The 24,842-nt window shown below is 42.0% G+C and overlaps 1 protein-coding gene across 1 annotated transcript in view; it reads left to right on the top strand.

The window, feature by feature from the left end:
• LOC311229571 (solute carrier family 2, facilitated glucose transporter member 11-like) overlaps window positions 1–23,771 on the top strand; it is a gene marked incomplete at both ends in the record, with an annotated part of 52,960 nt that extends 29,189 nt beyond the window's left edge. Inside the window, 6 exons of the mRNA XM_084315647.1 lie at window positions 3,958–4,145; window positions 9,513–9,623; window positions 10,362–10,463; window positions 14,536–14,611; window positions 22,563–22,690; window positions 23,559–23,771. Coding sequence (XP_084171773.1) covers window positions 3,958–4,145; window positions 9,513–9,623; window positions 10,362–10,463; window positions 14,536–14,611; window positions 22,563–22,690; window positions 23,559–23,771 — 818 coding nt within the window. The remainder of the gene's footprint in view (window positions 1–3,957; window positions 4,146–9,512; window positions 9,624–10,361; window positions 10,464–14,535; window positions 14,612–22,562; window positions 22,691–23,558) is intronic.
• Between the last annotated feature and the right edge of the window lie 1,071 nt (window positions 23,772–24,842).

Here is a 24,842-nt window from a genome sequence, read left to right as displayed (position 1 = left end):
AATTGGTTTCTCGTCTCAAGCCTGTATGTGGTAATTGATCAAGAACCTGAATTCCAGGTTCAGACAGTCAAAGTAAATTTGAGATTTGTAAATGTAATTTCAGAACTGGAGTGAGGCGTTTTATATAGGCCTACTGTATAGGCTTGTGGTATGGGAGAGAGATTCACATAATTTTTTTTTTTTTTTTACAATTACATTAGTCGTTTAGCTGACACTTTTATGCAAAGCGACTTAGAAGTTCTGTACGACAAGTTGGGTACAACTCTTTCAGCTGAGTAACAATGTTACATATTAGTATAGTACACTAGCGGGCTGGCCATCGGGAGCACCGGGAGTTTTCCCGGTGGACTGGCAAATGCTTTTTTTTGTTTTTGTTTTTTTGTTTGTGCCCGCAGTCAGGCCACTGAACTCTGAAGCAGGCCAGGTCGGTATACATGTTTCTATTTGCGCATATATAAGTTCAGGCAAGCAGGCAGGAATGAGTTAACTTGTTATTCACAACCCAGCGCGATGCAGTGCGCCTGCGCAGGCCTCGCCAGTCGCCAATCTCGAACAAGCCTATTAATTTAAATCATGATGAGATCAAATGCCGAAACCTGGGAGATATGAACGTTTTTGGATAGCTCTAGAATGGGTGAAGACGAACGTCGGACTAAAATTGAAAGAGATAAGATAAGATAAGATATTCCTTTATTGATCCCCTTGGGGAAATTCAGGCATCATAGCAGCATGGGGGGGAGGGGGGGGGGGGGGTACAGGTAGTAAAACAACACAGTGTACAGGTAGTAAAAAACAACACAGGCAGTGTAAACAATTTGATCAATGTGGTCAATATAATTTACTATCTGACTAGCTGAAGAAATATTCACAGTATTCACAGTGTCACATAAGGTGCAGTATGCATACGGTAGTGTTATAATTTACTATCTAAAGAGTATACATTATTCACAGTATCACGGTATCCACTGAAATATACATTATTCACAGTATCACAGTATCACAGTATCCACATAAGGTGCGGTAAGCCTAAGGTAGTGTAGGTTGTCCTCCTTGGGTTCCTATAAGTCCCAGGTCAATGTCTGGTAGCAGTCGCTGTCGCTGCCCCCTGTTGTGGAGCCTGGAGGCTGCTAGTCGCTGCCCACTGTTGTGGCGCCTGATGGCCGCTGGTATGAAGGACTGTCCAAGGCTGTTAGTTGAGTGTCGGGGGGGGAATGAGTCTGTGGCTGAACGAGCTTCTCATCTTGACTAGCTCGTCATAGAGGGGGTGGTAGGGGTTCTCCATGATGGCAGCCAGCTTCCTTATCATCCCCCTCTCTGCCATCACCTCAAGTCTAGGTAGCTCGACTCCCACCACGGAGCTAGCCTTCCTCACCAGCTTGTTGAGCTTGTTGGTGTCCCTTGAGTTGATGTAGCCTCCCCAGCATGCCACAGCATAGAAGAGGATGCTGGCCACAACAGACTGGTAAAAAGACTGCAGCAGTCTGTTGCACACATTGAAGGACCTGAGTCTCCTCAGGAAGAACAGCCTGCTCTGTCCCTTCCTGTAGAGGGCCTCTGTGTTGTCCGACCAGTCCAGTTTATTGTTCAGGTGTACCCCAAGGAACTTGTATGAGTCCACCATCTCCACATCCACCCCTCGGATGGAGATGGGAATCGGGGGGGGGGGGGGGCTCTTCTTGCCCCTCCGGAAGTCCACCAGCAGCTCCTTGGTCTTACTGGTGTTGAGTTGGAGGTGGTTGCTGTCGCTCCACCCCACGAAGCTCTCCACCAGAATGAGAATGAGACGAAAGCGGGGCGCAATCAGAGGTGTTACTACACACGTTTTGAATCAGATGGACATTGAAATTGACGTGGAAACTCCGGATGTTGATCACTTGATCACTTTATTGGATGTACTGCTGGGAGTTAAAGAAGACAGTTTGTTGGAACCTGACCGTGAAATAGAACAGCTATAAGTCTGATGGATGATTTGGATGCTGATATTGAAGCCGCGGAGATGTAAGGAACGCGTCATTATGTTGAACTGACGGCAGCAGCGCAAGGGTGAGTGATACTATAATGAATCGACTCACTAGATCACAGAGAGCGCCAGTGAAGTAGAGAAATGTAATGTAACTGCACCGGTAAACTTCTATAAAGGACACTTTCGTATTATAACCCGACATTTGGACAATCCATTATTTGGAAAGTAGTTATTCTACACTTTGGTGTAGTGTATACAACTTGTATGGTCCGTTTTGTGACAGCGTCGCTGTCCATGGTGCTGAAGGTCGCATTTATACTAGTGTATACAGCCTCTACAGTGCCACCACGTGATACGACGCAGCAAGATTTTCCCGGGGGGGGGGGTATGGGCCTAGCCTGGCGCCTGGCCTGGCCTGCCTGAGTCAAATTCCCGGTAGGAATTATGGTCCCAGTCCGCGACTGGTGTAGTAGGTAGTAATATAGGCAAGGAACATTATTTAGTGGAAATGTGCATGATAGTAAAAGTTTAGTGTTTTTATTTTTTATTGTTTTTTTTTAGATATTGATTGAAGAAGTGTGTTTTTAGTCGACGGCGAAAGATTCATCATGTTTCAGCTGTCCTGACTGTGGTGGGAAGTTCGTTCCACCATTGTGGAGCAAGGACCGAGAATAGCCTGCTTCTCTTTGATGACCCTCCCGGAGTTCGGATAGGAGTAGGTCTGAGGCGGCCAGAAGATGAAGAGCGTAGGGGTCTTGAGGGTGTGTAGTTAGAGACCATTGACCGGCAGTAGGCAGGAGCCGTTCCCTTCGCTACGCGATAGGTGATGCCCGTGCGGTGTTGGGAAGCCAGTGCAGCTCTCTAAGAAGTGGGGTAACATGGGCTGACTTTGGGAGTTTGGAGATCAGGCAGGCAGCTGCATTGACATGACTGTTTCTCACATTTGTCACGACATCAGACACACAATGAGCATCTCAAGGTGAATAATGTAACAATGTATAACCACTCTAAACAAACACAATGATAGAAGTCACACCAATCATTCACCCTGGACAGGACTTTGTTCTGTCTCTCTAAAATATAGTATGTTGTCCACGTGTAGGAAGATGAAATCCCATTTGTGTCTGTATGTAATCAGTATAGTGCTCCAGTGAAACACAATTATTGCAGCATGTCGGTTGTCCATGTAACAAGAAACTTGACAAATGTTTGAAAAAACGCTGGAATAATAAAGAAATCCATGCAAGCTCCGTTACATAACTGTCGCTGACTGGTTTCAAAATGAGCGTAATAATGGTCAGCAGTCCTTGCGTGAGTCGATCCACCAATCACTTGCTGGGGAACAGTTTTCTCCTCTTGAGGCTGCACTCTCTGGGTGCACCCCCGTGATGTCAGAGCACCTCCAGAGAGGTACTCTTGTGTCACAGATGGGGGCGGGCCAGAGGATGCAGCATGGTACACATTTCAAACGCTACATGACAGCACAACAATGCTTTTCTGCCTGTGTTTTCTACTGTGTGATGATGTCCCAGAGCCGTCACTAACAGTGAGTGAATGACTGACTGACTGAATCACCAAATGAGTGACTGAGTGACTGAGTGACTGAGTGAGTGACTGAGTGACTGAGTGAGTGACTGAGATGAGAGATCTATATAAATCAAAGCAATAACAAAATACACAATGAATGAACTGATTAAAATGTATCACATGTTTGATTGGTTAATAACCAGGTCTTGAGTTATTTGTAAAGGTGTGGTAGGTAGCACAGTGTCTTATTTCAGTTGGTAGGATGTTCCAGAACTGAGTGGCTCTGACTGCAAAACAGGACTGACTGAAGGAGCTGGACCTAAACGGCACAGTACAGTCCCCTCTCTGGGTAGATCTTGTGGACCTATTATGAGATGTTTTTACTTGCCTTTTAATACACAGTATTTCTGTCTGTGTTTCCGTCAGTGATGTTGAGGATTTCTTGCCCTGGTGTTCTCCCTCCTCAGCCCTGAGGCGGCTGCGTGGATGTGAAGTCCAGACCAGCGAGCTGGACGAGATCCTCCAGGAGCAGGCCGAGACCAAGGGCATGAGGCCAAGCCGCCCCTGGGATCTGTTCACCGACCGCAGTGTCCGCTGGCAAGTCATCTGCGTGATGGTCATCAGCAGCGCCATGCAGCTTTGTGGTAATGACTCGGTGAGAGAGAGAGAGAGAGTTAAAGCATTGTGGTAACGAGAGAGAGAGAGAGAGAGAGAGAGAGTTAAAGCATTGTGGTAACGAGAGAGAGAGAGAGAGTTAAAGCATTGTGGTAACGAGAGAGAGAGAGAGAGAGTTAAAGCATTGTGGTAACGAGAGAGAGAGAGAGTTAAAGCATTGTGGTAACGAGAGAGAGAGAGAGTTAAAGCATTGTGGTAATGAGAGAGAGAGAGAGAGAGAGAGAGAGAGAGAGAGAGAGAGAGAGAGAGAGTTAAAGCATTGTGGTAACGAGAGAGAGAGAGTTAAAGCATTGTGGTAACGAGAGAGAGAGAGAGAGAGAGAGAGAGAGAGAGAGAGAGAGAGAGAGAGAGAGAGAGAGAGAGAGAGAGAGAGAGAGTTAAAGCATTGTGGTAACGAGAGAGAGAGAGAGTTAAAGCATTGTGGTAACGAGAGAGAGAGAGAGAGTTAAAGCATTGTGGTAACGAGAGAGAGAGAGAGTTAAAGCATTGTGGTAACGAGAGAGAGAGAGAGTTAAAGCATTGTGGTAACGACTCAGTGAGAGAGAGAGAGAGAGAGAGAGAGAGAGAGAGAGAGAGAGAGAGAGAGTTAAAGCATTGTGGTAACGAGAGAGCGAGAGAGAGTTAAAGCATTGTGGTAACGAGAGAGAGAGAGAGAGAGTTAAAACATTGTGGTAACGACTCAGTGAGAGAGAGAGAGAAGAGAGAGAGAGAGAGAGAGAGAGAGAGAGAGAGAGAGAGAGTTAAAGCATTGTGGTAATGAGAGAGAGAGAGTTAAAGCATTGTGGTAAAGACTGTGTGAGAGAAAGAGAGAAAGAGAGAGAGAGAAAGAGAGAGATAAGGCATTGTGGTAACGACTGTGAGAGAGAGAGAGAGAGAGAGAGAGAGAGAGAGAGAGAGAGAGAGAGAGAGAGAGAGAGAGAGTTAAAGCATTGTGGAACAGTCTGAATGTGGTGCTAAAGCAATGTCCAAACATGAGACCATTCAAACTGAATTATAAAGAAATCATTTTCACGAGGTACAGGGATGAAGAAGGAATTTGACATTCACGGGTGTTAATTTTTTACATATATAATTTTTTTTGTTTTGCATATATATATTTGTTTTGTAAGGTTTTAAATTAGTACATTCATTTGAGTAGTGGAAAAGGGGTAGGATTAAATAAGTGTATACTTCTTCCTACTCCTTTTCGAACATGTAAATTGAGTTATGTTTTATTTTTTTATGTTATTGCTAGAGATCAATGATTTGTTTTTGTTTTATATTGTTTGTATTTACATATTCGAAATAAAGATTTCAAATCAAATCATTGTGGCAAAGACAGAGAGAGAGAGAGAGTTAAAGCATTGTGGTGACTTGTTTTTGTCTCCCTAGATGTTTACTGTTTACTGTGAGCGATTTGTAGTGCCAAATTTCCCTCAGGATGAATAAAGTATTTCTATTCTATTCTATTCTATAACAACTCTGTGAGAGAGAGAGAGTTAAAGCATTGTGGTAACGCCTCAGTGAGAGAGAGAGAGAGAGAGAGAGAGAGAGAGAGAGAGAGAGAGAGAGAGAGAGAGAGAGAGAGAGAGAGAGAGAGAGAGAGAGAGAGAGAGAGAGAGAGAGAGAGTTAAAGCATTGTGGAACAGTCTGAATGTGGTGCTAAAGCAATGTCCAAACATGAGACCATTCAAACTGAATTATAAAGAAATCATTTTCACGAGGTACAGGGATGAAGAAGGAATTTGACATTCACGGGTGTTAATTTTTTACATATATAATTTTTTTTGTTTTGCATATATATATTTGTTTTGTAAGGTTTTAAATTAGTACATTCATTTGAGTAGTGAAAAGGGGTAGGATTAAATAAGTGTATACTTCTTCCTACTCCTTTTCGAACATGTAAATTGAGTTATGTTTTATTTTTTTATGTTATTGCTAGAGATCAATGATTTGTTTTTGTTTATATTGTTTGTATTTACATATTCGAAATAAAGATTTCAAATCAAATCATTGTGGCAAAGACAGAGAGAGAGAGAGAGTTAAAGCATTGTGGTGACTTGTTTTGTCTCCCTAGATGTTTACTGTTTACTGTGAGCGATTTGTAGTGCCAAATTTCCCTCAGGATGAATAAAGTATTTCTATTCTATTCTATTCTATAACAACTCTGTGAGAGAGAGAGAGTTAAAGCATTGTGGTAACGCCTCAGTGAGAGAGAGAGAGAGAGAGAGAGAGAGAGAGAGAGAGAGAGAGAGAGAGAGAGAGAGAGAGAGAGAGAGAGAGAGAGAGAGAGAGAGAGAGAGAGAGAGAGAGAGAGAGAGATAAAACATTGCATTGGTGCAGTAATAAGCAGCCGTTGATTTTGGGCCAAACTTTTAAATCCTTAAACTGAATTTGACAATGCCCTTTCCAATCAGAACACATCAGGATGCCTCCAAACCCAAAGCCACGCCACACTAGGGCGGGATCCACAAAGAATGACCGGAGTGTTAAATGTCCCTTGACTAAGACGGGGAGGACGTGACCCTCTTTGCGCCGCCCCTGTGCCTCAAATAGATTCGCTATCAGCTCTATCTTTAATCTTTCAAAATGTTCAGTTGCTATCGCTATTAGCTCTATCTTTAATTTTTCAAAATGTACAGTTGCTATTGCATGCACTCATCTGTGTTCCACTACACACATGAGTGCATGCTTACCAACTGTCCGTCTGCAACACTACTATCACCAACATCTAAGAAGGGAGATCCCCCCTTGAATGGCCCTTCTAAGGTTTCTCTCCTCCACACTGCCTGTGGAGCTTTTTTCCCTATTGTTAGGTTTTAGTGAGTTTTTCCTTACCTTCGCGTGGGGTATGTCTGGGAGTGCTTGCATTCTTTCATTTATTTGCATTCATCTAAAAATGTTTGGACCTTATGGTGTTCTTGTTCTGTTCTTGACTTATTGTTATGTTTTCTTCTTGACTTGTTTAAAGAAGATCTGTACTGCCCATGGGGACATTAACGTGTGTTGTCGGGCCCTATAAATAAATTTGATTTGATTTGATTTGAATGGATTGCTAATTGCACCCTTACTTACAATTCATTATGAATTGAAAATGTGGGGACCCTGATGTAAACAAGACGAAAGTCTTTCTCTGGTCTGCATCCCCTTAACAATTGTGTGTATTGAGCCGTACTGTATTGTACCCATTCTGCAATCTGTTAATAAAATGTTCAATCAATCACTCACAATACAGTCATTCAACTTGGTCGTTCTTTTGATTGGATGTCGTTGTTTTAGCTCCTGCCCCTTACTGGAACGTTTTGGTGTCAAACGTCTTGTTTTTTGGAGTACTATGAATTATTGTAGAGATAATAAGGCATTTGAAATGTTACCAAAAATCATCAGCTGCCTATTGATCCTTTAAATGGTAAGTTCAGAAGTTTGGACCCCTAGCCTTATTTCCTACTCTTCGATGATGTTTTTGAAGGGTAGTAAGTCCCTTTTTCAGCATAATCCATGCTGTGCTTCATACTGGATACACAGTTCCTCCATAGTTTGCCACAAAACTAATAGCTCGTTTTTTTTTTGATCCACTTTTTCTCCCATTTTCTATATTTTCTCCCATCCCAATTTCGTATCATCCAATTCAACCCTCCCCTGTCACGAACGCTGTTTCTTGCCTCCCACAAGCCGGCTGCAATGTGGACTAAGTAATACATAGCACAAGTCCCCTCCGGTACTTGAGGTAACAGCAGTCGCATCTTTTCACCTGCGCAGCTCGATCTCTCAGTGGCGAGGAGTAACGCGTGGGAGGCTCACGCTGCCCCCGACACTTCCTGATTCTACTGCGCAGGCGCACCAACCGACCTGTAGGATTCGCTGTCCACAACGCCCGATCCCCACCCATCAGTTTCCCACCCCCTAATACGGCCAATGTGTATTAGTATGAACGACCAGCTAAACTGAAAGCAATGTGGAGCGCTGGGCTCGAACAGGCGAGCCCAGCGTCTCTGCATTCGTGGCGAGCGCCTTGCCCACTACGCCACGTAGCCGCCCCAACTAATAGCTAGTTTAAAGGAGCCACTATGAAAAGCACTTAGACATACTTGACTTCACTTTACATTGGTTTAATGGCTAACTAGTCAGAGCTGTGTATATGCAGTATGAAGAACAGCATGGATTATGCTGAGAAGGCAGAGGCAGACACATGCCTAATCAATAAAGGAGTGTCAGACTAATAAAATCCAACAACATCTACAGTATGTGACAAATAAAGTGGGCAAAACATACATTTTGAGGTATTAGTTCAATACATTAGGGATGTTGCTGCCTCTTCAGATATAATTATCATTATTATTTTTTTTTTTACATGTTCGGCGTTCTTCTTGAGTCAATGAGGATCATGCAGACTCAACCGTTAAAGTACGCTCGTTCAACGTGATTACGCGTGGTTTCATCACATGGTTTAGTCTTTATTCCAAACCACCTGAACTCTGACAGAGTGCACCTTTAAAAGACAAAGAGCGCTAGAGTTTCTCTCTTTCTGCGACCTTCCCGATGGATTACTCAAGAGGATCGCTGTTACCCGCTACCACAGAGGTGCCTCATTGTTCTGCCACGTATACGCAACAGGATCAGATGAACTACTGACCACGCTTTCTCATGGACGTCTGTTCCCAGGGAAGGTTGATTAGAAATGTGAGACGTTCCATCAATAGTTCATACCGAGTGTGGACGTTTTCCATTACGGCAGAGGCCTTTAAAAATGCATGCTCACGCTGGTGCGTTGTTCCTCGCTGGGACGTCCATAGAAGTCCGAGGTGAATCGAATTCAGTATTTTGAGTTTGCAGTATATGAACCAAAAGGCACTGTGTACGTTATATATTGACGTTGTGCCTCCACAAAGCTTCCTCCACCTTCCTTTATTCTGTAGAGCAGGGGAGCCCAAAGTAGGGCATGTGGGCCAAATTTGGCCTTCCATGATGTTAATTTTGGCCCTCCAGAGGATTCCACACAGTGATTTTCTCTATTCAGTCTACAGTATTTTGGTGCAATCTACTATATTTCAGGGGTGACGTCACTTGATCATTGCAGGGAACAAACACAAACATTTTTGCCTCTTAGTCCTCCACAAAGTTTGATCCCCCCCACTGTAGGGATTAGTCTTAAAAACAAAAGTTACTATCAATAAAAACCCATTTCACTGCTTCTCACAAAATGCTGACAACCCAGTTCTATGTTTCAAGGACTTAAGCCGGATTTATAGCTGTTATGTAGAAAATGCTGCGCTAATCGGCTTATCAACAATGATTCCAGCTTGAGCACTTGAAGAACGATTAAAGATGCTCTGTGCAAAACCTTTAACACGTGTCTTTCTTCTCACAGATCTACTTCTACGCCTCCTATGTGTTCAAGGAGGCTGGGATATCAGACGGACAGTTACAGTACATTACTATCGGTACTGGCACGTGTGAATTCATCGCCTGTATAATGTGTGTAAGTAGTACAGTACATACAGTACTCCTCAGTAAGCCACATGACGCCTTATGCAACCGTCGGGCACAGCCTCTGAGGGAAGGACACGTTGTTTTCTCACTCTTGTTAAATCTTTAATCCAGACTAGTGGAATAGTTTCATTGAGAAAGAAGGGGAAAAAAAGGTTACAAACTGTACTGTCTCACATTGCAAGGAACTTTAAAGGTGCTCCAAGTGGTATTTTGTTGTTAAAATAAGTGGTCTACATGTTAAAATAATATTTCTACATTCTGACAGCCATCGCAGAGGTTTTGGTCAGTAACATGGATCTCTCAGTCCCTCCGCTCTGCAGTAAACACAAATATATAGTATTCCTTCCCACTATATCCAATCAGGAGAGAGAAGTCCACACTGCAAATATGGTCTGACTAGTTTTAAGCAAATATGTGCTTGAAACATGTCAAGTATTCTGCCAGTGCAGTAAGCAAATTTGGCTTGGCAAGATTTCTTGAAATAAGTCGAAATATCTAGGGTTCTCTCTCCTGTTTGGATAAAGTGGGAAGGGATACCAGAACATTTATTTTGTGTTTACTGCAGTGCAGAGTGGAGGGACTGTGAGACCCATGTTACTGACCAAACATCAGTGATGGTTATCAGAATGTAGAGCTATTTAACACAAATCTGAACAGAAAATACCACTTACAGCTCCTTTAAAGCCGCTGCTCTTTTACACTACTGTATTTCTCTCATTCTTTTCAGAACCTGTTGATTGAGCGAAAAGGTCGTAGGTTCATGTTGATGGGCGGGTACATCCTCATGACTGGCTGGGCTATTGTCTTCACAGTGGCTCTATCGTTTGAGGTATTGGTCTTCGTCGGCTGAACTTTGTCAATGTCAGATTAACTGCAGGCATGATTACTGATCAATGGGGATGATAGCATTGTGGAGTTTATTGGTTTAGGAGAGTTGCCACTCCACTTCAAAAAGGGCTGGAAAATGCTATCAGATAAACAATACATATGCAGGCATTTTTATCATAAACTAAGTTAGTGGTTATTACTTATTATTACTCTCTCGTCCTTTTAAAAAGTCGAGATTCCAATGATGTCATTGAACTACTGCACTCAGACCTGCTCTGAACCAAAACAGTTACTGTTACCTCACAGAAATACATCATAGGGCTTGAACTGTACCGTCACCATGTCAATCTTGGCCAAGTGATTCTCAGATGGAGCAATAGTTTCTATAAGATGAAATCAAGTGATTCTTAGATGGAGCAATACAGTTTCTTAGGATGAAATCAAGTGATTCTTAGATGGTCTATGTGGTCACTATGTGGTTCATGTGGTTTATGTGGTCTATGTGAACCATGTAAAGAAGGCGGTGACCCCACTACCACCAAAGATAAGAACTAAGAAAGGAGACATGTTTTCACTCTGTAGTTGATTGACAGCTCTCTTGATACGAGGACTACCACTAGACAACATGCTGTCATTCTCTAGTTGATTGACAGCTCTCTTGATACGAGGACTAGCACTAGACAACATGTAAATATGAGTTTTTAATTGTATTTGTTGTATTTTGTAACTACAACAGGTTTGTTTACGTTGGTAATGTTTATAAACAGTCTTATATTAAAATTGACAGTGGGTTATTAAGAAAGTACCCAATAGTGTGTATTCCACCCACTGTACAGAATGTATGTAAATATATAAAAATTAAATACAATAGAAAATAAAAAAGACAGATTGGGGCTTTTAAAGAGGCATTTATTTAATTGTTATTATTGGGGATAGAAAATAAGCTTCATGGAACTTTCTTAAAGCACAGTAAATAAGAACTGTAAACAAGAAGGATCTTATCAGTAGATTCTTTTTCGAGGAGAAAACCCTAGACAGAGATGACAGTCAACGAGAGATCGTACAGCAGGTTGACTTCAGTCAAGGCCCACAAACAGTATGTAGGTGGTCATCTGAATGATAAACAATGAACACAGAAATAAGGTTGCCTTATAAATATAGGAAAACTATCTGCTACATGGCCACAGCTGATGATTGTGTGAGTCATCTCGGCTGAAAACAGAACATCATGTCCCATTCTTGACATCTTTTGGTGACCCGAGTAGATACTGAGAGGTATCCCTTACTTCTGCCTCAAACACTGGCTGTAAACAAATAGAGTATCTGCTTACGCCGTGCTCATGTGTAAAGATAATGTTCACTATGAGTCTATACTGGGACAGGAGAAGTACATTGTTATGAGCACTGTGGCTGTTGACACAATGCAGTTCCTAAACAACTCCCTGTCCTTCAGATAGCAGTGTGTGATACAGGCTGAACAGAACAACCGACCAGAGCGTCTCATCTCTACTGAACACATGTGTGTTACTCAAACACGACAGTGGCTCAGGACTACCTCCGGTCGTCTGGTAATCAGAAGGTTCCCGGTTCGATTACGGCTCCCCCTGGCAGTGTGTCAAAGTGTCCTTGAGCAAGACACTGAGCAGGTTGGCACCTTGCATGGTCGCCTCTGTCATCGGTGTGTGAATGTGTGAGTGAATGGGTGAATGTGAGGCATAAGTTGTAAAGCGATGTATAAATGCAGTCCATTTACCAAATGTTTACAGACATTAGACTAAAAAAAAAATCCAGCCATTGAATGAAGCAAATACAATTAAAAGTGACTTGTTGTCTACATTATTAGTCCTTGTATCAAGTCAATGAATGAGAATGAAAACATGTAATTTAATTTGTTTTTTTTCCTGTGGTGAGGCACCCATTCACCTACGTTTGGTCATGCATTGGGGTCTTAACTTTTGACATTGCAATGCATCAGTCAATCCAATAGGGGGCAGGATTTCTTTACAGGATGCTTCGCAGGCCACACTGTGCTGGAACTCCTTTTTGCTTGAATGCAGGGTGTAGAGTTCCAAGAGTGAGATGAGAGTAGAACGTGAAAAGATCCTTATCCTAAAAGATCCTTACCCTATTTTTAAATCATTTAAAGTAATTCTTATTTTGATCCACTTTTTCTCCTCCTGTTTTTCTGTGTTTTTCTCCCATCCCAATTTAGTCGTCATGCCAATTCCCCGCATGTGCCCCCCACTGGTCGGTCTAGGGAGGGTTGATAGATACTATCACATGTCCCCTCCGATACATGCAGAGTCAGCCAGCCACTTCTTTTCACCTGCCAGCGCGGACTCTCATTGTGGGAGGCTCACACTACCCTCACCATCTCCCTTCCTCGCTGTGCAGGCGCCCTGACCGACCTGTAGGAGTCGCTGTTTACAACGACCAGATTACCACCCACCGGCTTCCCTCCCGCTGCCGCTGCCAATTGAGCCAGTATGACGGCCGGCCAAGCCGGAGGCACCGCTGACAGCCGGATTCGATACCAGTGTCTCTCGCGTTGGTGACGAGCGCTTAGTCCGCTGCGCCACCCAGCCACCATTTAAAGTAATTCTATAGTGTTGAGTTCACTTTCACTGAATAGTGAATCGTTTGGTCCCTTCATTGTTCCCAAAAGGCTGTGTAGTGTTGTGATAAAAATCTTGTAACAGCCGGAACTTACAGTGTAATTATACAGAACCTATGGTGTGACTTTGTGTGAATCCGTACATATGTAACGGATGGTACCGCGAAGCGCAGTCACAAAGGACTTCAGATGTTGTGAAGTGACTGGGGTGAGTAGCGGTGCTATGGGTTAAACTCACTCTAATCCTCAAAAGACACATAGACACGTTACAAAGCAGTGAATTCACCTCTTGGTATAGCGGTCTGCGCTGTTGCCTGCGGAATGGGAGACCCGGGTTCGAAACTCCCTCGGGGCATCGAAGTTTAAGGTGACGATGTCACAACCGTTACACATATAACATATTTACCGGCTCCTACTGGTACTTAAATATAGGTACATGTAACGGGTGTAAAACGCACTCCCCAGAGGCATCCAAACTGAGCGCTTAGAAGGGAATTCCTTTCTTGGCGCAGCGGTTTGTGATGTCGCCCGCAGTGCGGACGCCTGGGGTTCGACTCCCACTCAAGGCATGGTCGAATTCGTGGCAGGGGCGAGTTGCCTCTGTTACACTGGTGCCGTAGACCCGGATGCCTTGGGTGGTGTGAGTTTAGGGGGGGTGAGTGTAACGGGTGTAAAACTCACTCCAAACTGAGCGCTTAGAAGGGAATTCCTTTCTTGGCGCAGCGGTTTGTGATGTCGCCCACAGTGCGGACGCCTGGGGTTCGACTCCCACTCAAGGCATGGTCGAATTCGTGGCAGGGGCGAGTTGCCTCTGTTACATACAGATCAAATCAAATTAAGACGACGAGGAACAATTGAGGATTTAGTCATTTCCCCGACATTTCCCCTGTGTGTGAATTCGGCTGTACCTGCATTTAAGTACCAGTAGGAACCTTTAAATATTTTATATTGAGATGGGGCGACACTGGCTCAGGAGGTTGAGCAGGTAGAGGTCGCCTGGTAATCCGTAGGTTCCCGGTTCGATTCCCGCTCCTCCCAGGCAGCATGTCGAAGTGTCCTTGAGCAAGACACTTAACCCGTAATTGCTCCCGATGAGCAGGTTGGCACCTTGCATGGTTGCCTCTGCCATCGGTGTGTGAATGTGTGAGTGAATGGGTAAAAAGTGAGGAACCAATTGTAACGCGCTTTGGATAAAAGCGCTATATAAATGCAGCCATTTACCATTTATATGTACGGATTCATATGAGGAAGTTACACAGTAAATTCTGTTTAATTACACTGTACAACGTGGGCTCTATTATAAAGTGTTACCATACATCTTTGTCTATAATATCAAAGTACAGAGTAGAGTTTGCCTCCGGCTGTGGTCGGGGTATCAAAATGTCTGAGCTTTTGCCTCTTATCACACAAAAGGTACTAACTATGGAAATGTTTTCTTTTCTCCTCTAAATGCAAACAGCACATCGTATCATGGATGCCCTACATGAGCATGGGCTGTATCTTCACCTACATCCTCAGCTTCGGCATGGGGCCAGGTAAGTGGAACGCGTCATACTGACGGAACACAGGTTTACACGTTTTGGGGTTATGTACAGTACGTAGTTACATTATAAGTGTCATCATTTTATTTTATAATTTTTCTAATTTGTAATCTTTTTTTTTATTGTTTCATTAGATTAGATTAGATTCAAATGTATTGTCATTGTATAGCACAAGTACAGTACAACGAAAAGAGGTTTGGCATCCAACCAGAGTGCAAATGTAGCAGTAAAGTGCAACAGCAATATACAATGTACAGGTGGTTAAACTGGGTATACAAATGAGTACTACTGTACTGGGTATAGTGCTAATCAGATGTATGTACAGAGTTGTTATACCAATATGCAGGGGTGTAAAAAGTACCCAGAAATTATACTTAAGTGGCACGCTCTTGGCCAGACGGAGAATACTCCTAGCCTGGAAACTGTCTACACCGCCCCCCTTCTCCGCCTGGCTAAAAGATATGGTCTCGTTTCTAAAACTAGAGAAGATTAAGTATGCACTTAGAGGAGTTAACGAAAGATTCTTTAAAAAGTGGCAGCCGTTTATTTCTTACTTTAACAGCCTATCTGTTCTCCCTCCTGACTGAGTGTCTTCCTTCTTTGAGTGATCCTCCCATCTAACCAGGCCCAACAGTACTATGTAATACCACCAGATAACTATGTATACTCCATAACTGATTAATGTACCATATCTGACTCAGACTATTTTCCTTTTGTTTATTTTTATTTTTTTACTATATTACTTAATTTTTCTTTGTTATATTTGTATTTTGTATTATTTAATTTAATTTTATTTTATTGTATTATTGTCAGTAGCAATTGTTATTGTCTGTATTTTAACCTCCTTTTCTCTTGTTGCATGTTATGTATGTAACCCTACCTGTTGATCCGTGGGGTGGGTGGGTGGGTTTGGGGGTGGGATGGGTGGGGTAGAATATATGAAAAAAGGGGAAAAGGGTGAATGAATAATTCTGATTTTGTAATTGTACAAACTTGCTTCACCAATAAAAACGTTTGTTAAAAAAAAAAAAAAATTATACTTAAGTGAAAGTATGGGTACCGTCTCAAAATCTTTCTGGCTAAAAATACACTTGAGTAAAAGTAAAAAAGTTTCTACTTTTAAATGTACTTAAGTACTAAAAAGTCAAAGTAAAAACTTTTTTCTGACTTCTGATAGCAGGTTTAATCAAAGATCCCCGCTTTCTAGTCTTGCACAAGGACCAATCAGCATGGGTATGGGCGGGTTCATTTTCCATTGATGGGGATTTGATTGGCTGTTTTTAAATAAAGTGTGGCTGCAGGATTAATAATGTTAATGTTAGTTCGGCCAGAGAAACAAATATACTAATTAAAATTGTTGGACCGGCGAGATTTGTACTTTGTACTTTGTAGGTCTGCATTTTAAATGTAAGGAGTAAAAAGTATGTTTTTTTTTCTCTGAAATGTAATTGAGTAAAAGTACAAGTATATAAACCATTAATGCGTTTAAAACTTGACGCATATATCAACTGAGACTATCAACTAACTATATTGACCAAAAGAATCGAGATGTCACCAAAGAAAGACCCAGCGAAACCAAAACCAGTCGAAGAGGTCCCGCCGCGGGACCCAGGATTCGTACAGCGGACAGCAGGAAATATTGACTTGACAGAGGCCGCTTCAAGTTCATCCCCATCAAACACCTCCGCAGATACCGAACATATCATCCGGAAAATGGAGGAAATGGGGAAGACAATAATGAAGGAAATGATCCTCCAATCACAACTGTCGGAGAAGATAATAACTCAAAAAGTAGATGCTATTAAAGAATCTATTGAAGGCAAAATTGATGCGCTGAGAGCGGACGCCGACGCACAGAATAAACGCACCGAGGCTCTGGAGAAAGTAGTGGAAGCCCACGGAATCAATTTCACTCGCATCTACAATGAAGTAGAGGCTAACAAAGTTAACCTAACTGCTGAGATGAAGGGGAACTACAATGAAATCAAGACGGAGCTCAGCGAAATAACGTTGGAGCTTACGCGAATCAATAAAGAACAGAAAGCCAAAATATTCGAGATGGAATATCAAAAACGCAAGCTGAATATTCGTATTGTCGGTCTGGACGAATCAGTGAGATGTGCAAACCCTGAAGAGTTTGCCACAGAATTACAGAAAATCTTGGGAACAGAGATCCTTCCTAAAATACCGGAGGTGGATCAGTGCTTCAGATTGGGACCCCGCTCCAGTGACAATAACGCTAAGCCCAGAGTGATATTGGTTATCCTGCGCCAAGTCAGAATAAAAGAAATGATTATTCGTGAAACTCGCAGGATGAAAGGCAATCTGAAATACATGGAGGTACCAATACACTGCTTTGAAGATTATTGTCATGATGTAGTGGAACTGCGTGCCAAGTTCAAGACGGTGATGTCTCAACTATACCTGGGGAAATACAGACCCCTACTAATATACCCTGCAATACTTCGCATCGTCGACAAACAAGGAGCAAAGGTTCTCCTCAACTCGCCTGAAGATGCAGCCAAATTCCTGTCTGAACAACACGCAGAATAGTGTATAAATGGCCTTTTAAATCTCAGTTATGCAAGGTCACCATATAGTACAACCCTTAATAACCGAGGATTTGGGACAGAGAGACCTACGTGCTCAGAGTTTTTGAATACTTTCCCCGACGTGTTTATATTATTGCGGACATATTGGATTTAAGATTGGAACACTCCAGAACATACTGGAACATTCAGACAATGTAAAAATGACATATTGGAATAATCTAGAACATCGAAGCATTCTTTGATATATGGAGCATTCTGGAATATCAGCAATACGTGGTCATTCACTCTACCAGAAGCCCCTCGGGGGAATAATCAACAGCTATCTAGATGCAGAACCACAGAGTCATCATAGCCGGCCGGCTGAAAGATCACTCTACACAACGATCATCGCCCACCCCGGTCAGGGGAAATGCTGCATATACGTATTTAAAAACTGTTTTTTATTAATGGGAAATAATTTCACTACTTCTCCAATTTATACTTTAGATGTTTAAGCATAGCTATGCTCTTTTAAGATCTAAGTTAATGTTCTCTTCCTTTTACTTGTTTTTTTTTCTTTTTCATCCGCTCTCTCTGATTTATTGAGGCTCTCTCTTCAGTTCAATACCTTCATATTATTCATGGGTTACTATAAATTACACAAGTTCATATAAAATGTAAGTGATTAGGGCATGACAATTGAAGCTTATTTTTGGTCTTTATTTTTAGTTTATCTCATTTCAATTTGTATTTATTTATTTTTTACGGGTAAGTGGCCAAGCCACAGTCGACATTCTACTTATGGTAGAATTTAGAGTGTTAGATCCTATGGTATACATAGGAATGTTAAGGATAATTGGATCATTCTGGGATATCCGGTGGTGCAAGGGAGGGAGTCATACGCAAAGGTTGTGTTCATGGAACACAATCCTGTACGACTCTCGGTGGGAGGGAAGGGTAGGGGATTTTTATTTGTATATATGTATGTTTTTAAGCTCGGCTCTCAACGGGACCTCACTAGTGGGATGTATATCTATTATTGCCTCGCACTCTAGAAGCATTACCAAAAATTACAATGCAACATGTATAGACTATGGCTAGTTTGAATATAATGATATGGAACACCGGGGGAATAAATAACCAACTCAAACGCAAAAGCGTGCTCACACTGATGAAAAAAGAACATGTGGACATTGCTCTGCTAAGCGAAACACACATTCTAGGGAAAGACATAGGTAAATTAGCGGACAACATATACCATAATATCAGTCACTCCTCTATTGGTACGAGAACTCGGGGTGTAGCAATAGTCGTTAAACGTAAGTTGAATATTGTACTAAAGGGAGTATGGTCTGATGTAGAAGGTCGGATAACTATAGCTAAGATTGAACATAAGAACAGGAAAATAGCGTTGATAGCGGTATACGCCCCAAATTTGTACGAAGAAGATTTCTTCACTACACTAACCAATGCAATGTTAGACATTGCCGATTACTCATTTATAATAGGAGCGGATTTTAATGCCATCTGGAACCCAAGGATGGACAAATCTTACCTCGCCTTTTCCAGCGAACAAAAGAATTCATCGAAGGCATTAAATGATTGGTCAAAGATTACAGGTGTAAAGGACTTATGGCGGTTACTTAATCCCACGACCCGAAAGTACTCTTGTCGATCTGCGAGACATAAGACACTATCCAGAATAGATTATGTCTTTGCATCACAGAGACTATTTGATAATTATGAAGTGGAAATGATACCCAACGCACTATCAGATCACTGTTATTTACTCCTTAAAGGTACATTTGGTATACTATCCTCCCGAGCCCCAAGATGGCGATTTAACTCGTTGCTGCTTAACAACAAGGAATTCATTACACAACTCAAAGAAGCTCTTATAGTATTCCAATGGGAGAATGCAAACTCGGTGCAAGACCCCAGAATAATATGGATGTCGGTAAAGGGAATGATCAAAGACTTCACGGATAGCTTTTCCTCCAAAATGCGCAAGAATCAAAGCACAAAACTGGATGAGCTGGAAACGCTTTACTCAACGTTATTTAATTCTCTGAAATACAACAACTCAACTCGACTAGAAAATCAAGTTAACATACTAAAAATAGAGATCAATGCCATATACAGACAACAATCGGAAATACAAATACGCAGCACAAGACAACAGCAGTACTCCCATGGTTCCAAACCCAGCCACCTATTAGCCATGCGATTAAGAATTAATGCAACATTTGCAGATATAACTACCATTAGAGCACAACAAGTACTTGTAACAGATCCTGTAAAAATAAACGATACATTCAAAGTATTCTACTCCGACTTATATAAATCAGAAATGACCTTCGATCAAAACAAAATGGACACATTTCTTAATCAAATTATTCTCCCTAAACTTTCAGAGGATGACGCTAAACAGTTAGAAATACCGATCACACTAGAGGAACTCAAGAAGGCCATAACCGCAATGAAAAGTGGTAAGGCTCCAGGAAGAGACGGTTTCCCATCAGAAATGTACCTTTCTTGTTGGGACATAATTGGCCCCTTATTACTAAATATGATCTTATACTCAGTCAAGGAGGGGAACTTCCATAAAATTGACAATATTGCACTCATAACAGTCCTCCTTAAAAAAGACAAAGACCCCAACGAGTGCGGTAGTTATAGACCTTTAAGCCTCCTCGGAACAGATATCAAACTGTACTCTAAGCCAAGGTATTAGCCATCAGATTACAAAAGCATATGACGTCTTTAGTTCACCCGGACCAAACTGGCTTCATAGGAGGCCGCCTGATCACTGAGAACATAAGACGTATACTGCACGTACTTGATGCCGACAAGGAGGACACCATACCTAAGGCGATGCTGTCCCTGGATGCTATGAAGGCCTTTGACAGGCTGGAATGGTCGTATCTGTGGGCAGTGCTAGAAAGGATGGGGTTAGGAAAAGGATTCATCGATATGATTAAAGTATTATACAAAGACCCATCGGCCATGATTACAACAGGCACAATCATCTCTGAAATATTTCCGGTATCACGCTCTGCCAGACAGGGTTGTCCTCTTAGTCCCGGACTGTTCAATCTATCATTAGAGCCTTTAGCACAATATATAAGACAATCCCAATCCATAGAACCTATCGTAATCAAGGGCACACAACAAAAAATTTGTTTATATGCGGACGATGTAATATTGTTCATGAAAAACCCCAACACCACATTGCCTCATCTGCTCAAGTTGATTGAGGACTTTGGTGATTTATCGGGATTTAAGATAAATTGGCCGAAGTCGGCTTTCCTTCCACTTAACACCCCTGCAAAAAAAGATACAACCCTCCCAGGACAGATACCGATGGTAAAACATTTCAGATGCTTGGGAGTGGAAATATTCCCTACCATAAGACAAACGGTGAAGCACAACTACACAAAAATCCAAAACAAAATCAAAGACGACCTTGATAGATGGGCAAAACTTAAAAACACAGTACAAGCACGGATATCAATAGTTAAGATGGATGTACTACCTAAAATCAACTTCTTCTGTTCAATGCTACCGTTACCCCCTCCAGAGGGCTACTGGAAAAGATTACACTCCTCCACATACAAATTTATTTGGAATAACAAACCACCACGTATAAAAAGATCCACCGCACAGAGAAATAAAGCAGATGGTGGCATGGCATTTCCAGATTTTTTCCTATATTCCATTGACAACATGGTTTGACTCCCAAGCATTAGCATCTTGGAGAAAAATAGAAGAAAACATAGTAGCCCCACATAGACTGAAGGACATAGCATACACTAAACTACCAATCAAGCACTGTGAACGGAAATTTGGCCCCATAATTACTCATGCGATCCGGATATGGCGTGAATCACAAAAAAAAAATCCTAACCCACAAGAATGGCACAATCATACTCCCTTATTCAATAACAATGCTCTCTCAATTGGAAAACGACCTATAAGATTCCCTATATGGGAAGAGCAAGGCATACACTCATTAGGGGATGTTTTTAACAAACAGGGTTTTTGTAGTGATAAAGAAATACGCAACAAATTTAATCTCACCAAGTCCACATGGCTTTTTCACAAACAGTTAGAGCTATGTTTGAAGTCTCACGGTGTTCCATTAGACAGACCAATTGAACACCACAGATACCACAAATTCTTCTACTCAAGAGAGACATCGAGAGGTTTTGTTTCAGAATTTTATCATCAATTACTAACGTCCTCGTATGAAACCCTCCAACTTGACTCTGTCTGGAGGAGGGATATACCAGACCTGGAAAATGACTTTGATTGGCAAGGAGCCTGGGCAAATGTCCGACTTACATCAAGGAACCCGGATCATCAACAAATCAATCTTAACTATATTCACAGGACATACTTGACTCCTATAAGACTGTGCCGAATGGGGCTCAAACAAGATTCCAAATGCACCCAATGTACAAATGGGGACGAAGGGACATTTATGCACATGTATTGGGACTGCTCACCAGTTAAGGCATTCTGGAAAGATGTGACCCAACAAATATCAAAACTCGTATCTTGGAATATACCTGTACACCCCTCGGTATTGCTGTTGAATGATGTTTTTGAGTTTGCAGTGAATCCACAGCTAAAGAGATTGGTTTTATCGGGTATCACAGTAGCCAAAAAGCTGATCGCATCACGCTGGTTTCAACCGGAAAAAATGTGCCGTAAAGTTTGGTTTCTTACATATCTCGATGTAATTTACCATGAAATATCTACAGCAAGAATTCTGGGTCTCAATGAATCCAAAATGTCAATGTGGTTAGAAGTGGTGGAGAGAATAAAAGCTAGCTTATAATGGTAGTGTCTGGTTAGGTGCGAGGGATAGTGGAGGTACTTCTCAAGGTGGGGTCCGGGAGGGGGGGGTTCGAGCTGAGCATATGTGTGTAGGTTTTTTTTTTAGATAACAGGTATTATGGGTATATCTTATATAAGACAACTAACTAAAAGGTGATCTCATTGGATGTGCCCTGACAATTAATGCTTGTATATCTTATCGTGTGTTGTCATGTTTGTTTATATGTTTGTTTAAAAAATAATAAAAAAATAAAATACAAAAAAGTATACAAACCTAATAATTCTCGAGTAAAGTGCAAATCCCCAAAAACAGTACTTAATATTGTAACGAAATACAATTACTCAGGTACTTTACACCCCTGCCAATATGTACAGTGATACAGGTATCATTTCATAAAGTGATTAATAAAATGTGTGAATGTCATGGAACGTGCCATGAGGCATTTCTTTTTTGTGGTTTGTACAGTAAGCCTATTTACAGAGGAAGTATTACTTGAGCATCAATATCAGTTTGTTAGTGGATGTAGAGTAACAGCATTGCAGTAATCAGACCTCTTGTGTGTTTCTCTCAGCTGGAGTGACTGGTGTCCTGCCAACAGAGATCTTCAACCAGACAGCCCGGCCAGCAGCCTACATGATAGCTGGCTCTATGATGTGGATCAACCTCTTTATAACTGGAATGCTCTTTCCATTCTTGGTGGTGAGGCTATTCATCCATCCATCCATCCATCCATCCATCCATCCATCCATCCATCCATCCATCCATCCATCCATTCATCCATCCATCCATCCATCCATCCATCCATCCATCCATCCATCCATTCATCCATTATACAATATATAATGTACATATATCATGTCAATTGGCCTATCTCAAACTCCGCCCCTCATTTCTTGATCCTCTAATCACAACTGTTGCTTTTAGGAAACAACAGTTGTGATTGGATGATCAAGAAAAGAGGGCAGGGTCTGAGATCAGGTCAATTCGCCATCCTACCTATACAGTACATACACACATGCATATACATATGTAACGTGACTGTATTCATAGTATTTTCTTCCCTACCAGTATCACCTGTTATTTGTTTACAATCACTGGTGGTTTGCTTATCAATATTTCTGCGATGATGATGCAATAGAATACTATAGATCAAGCAGATACATATACACGCATGTATGTACACATTATGCACAGTCAAAGTTGACTTTGTATTAGGTGTGTTGGTTAGATGGACTAGAAAACTAGAACATGTTCAGACACATGTTTACCACAAGGCTTGTTTATAACTATACATGTTTGTTGGAAATCACATACTCTGGAATATTATTTGGGAGAGAAAAAAAGAGAGAAAAAAGGGTGGGCTTCGAGGGAAGCAACAGTTGTGATTGTAGGATGGAGAAAAGAGGGCAGGGTCTGAGATATAGGTCAAGTTACGGTGCCTGCGGGGGTTGGGTGATGTCAGGGCCAACGTCGCACATCACTAATGCAGACAGAGGCATACAACTACACCAATTCCCCCTTCAATTAGCCTATCCATCATCAGTCTAACAGCGTCACCTTTTCACAGAGTGAGCTGGGTCAGTACTGCTTCGTGCCGTTCGCCTGCGTCTGCCTGCTGGCGTCCCTCTTCGTGGGCTTCTTCCTGCCCGAGACGAAGGGGAAGACGCTCTCGGTCATCACCAGAGAGTTCCACAAGCTCAACTTCAAAGGCATGGATGGTGCATCAGCCTCTCCAGCTCAGTATCAACTGGGTGAAATATGCCATTCCACAGCGCTGTAGCAGGGATGTTATTATAGTTTTTAGTTTTTTTTACACAAACAACAATTTCCAATTCAGTACTTGTGCCTTACTTGGTGCCTGATGTGCACTCTACCATTACGTTAAGGTATCGTGGTCATTTGACGGTCGTTTCAGTTTAACCATGGTCCCAGCCAGTGGTGGAAATGAAGTATTTTTACACAAGTACTGTACTTAATGAAGGAATGAATGAATGATCATTGCATTTATATAGCGCTTTTCTAGACACTCAAATCGCTTTACAATGTAGGGTGGAAGTTGTCTCCTTCATCACTACTTAAAGGAACACGCCAACATTTGGGGAAATTAGCTTACCGTCTTCTCCAGAGAGAGACAAGAAGATAGATACCAGTTTCCTCTCTGTGCGTTCAGTAAAAAGCTATCTGGCTGCATGTTAGCCTAACTTAGCGCAATGAATGGAAGCGGACATGTCCGGTTAGTCAGGCATTGTCAGGCATTGTTTATGGTCCAAGACTGACTAACCAGTTAATTTCTACATACTGTAGTTTGTGCGCTATTACACGCTAAACATCACCCCTTTCCTAAATAATCCAGTCTTTTTTCATAGATCGCAAGATATGACGCGTTATATGCATTATGCCCAAATCGTTCTGGTTGCTCGCCCGAAATGCCAAATACTTCCAAATCAAAGGTATATACCATATACATAATATATACATATTATGTGTCTCCACATAATATGGGGGGGGGCGGGGTTATTTTAACTAGAAACTGCGATCGTTACAAAAAGCATGTTTTACGTCCGGTAAACTACGACACTGTGATCGGTACAGAAGCATGTTTTACGTAAAGAAAATAGCAGCAGGTTACCTAAGATAGACCTTACCTCAGTCATAAAGTACTCCAAAATGAATAAATCCCAGTCGATCCCATGGCGATCGCAATTACTCGTGTATATTGGGCATGGCTACCATACGGGAAATAATAGCTCTGAGGCACCAAATCTTCCACCGATTGCTATGTTGTGATCCACTCCTAGGCGGAAACAGCCGGAGTGAATCACAAGACTTAAGTGATATCCTCAGTTCCCAG

This window comes from Notolepis coatsorum (genome assembly GCF_963971535.1).
Source record: "Notolepis coatsorum genome assembly, chromosome: 6".
NCBI lineage: Eukaryota > Metazoa > Chordata > Actinopteri > Aulopiformes > Paralepididae > Notolepis > Notolepis coatsorum.
This window is presented reverse-complemented; position numbering and strand designations above follow the sequence as displayed.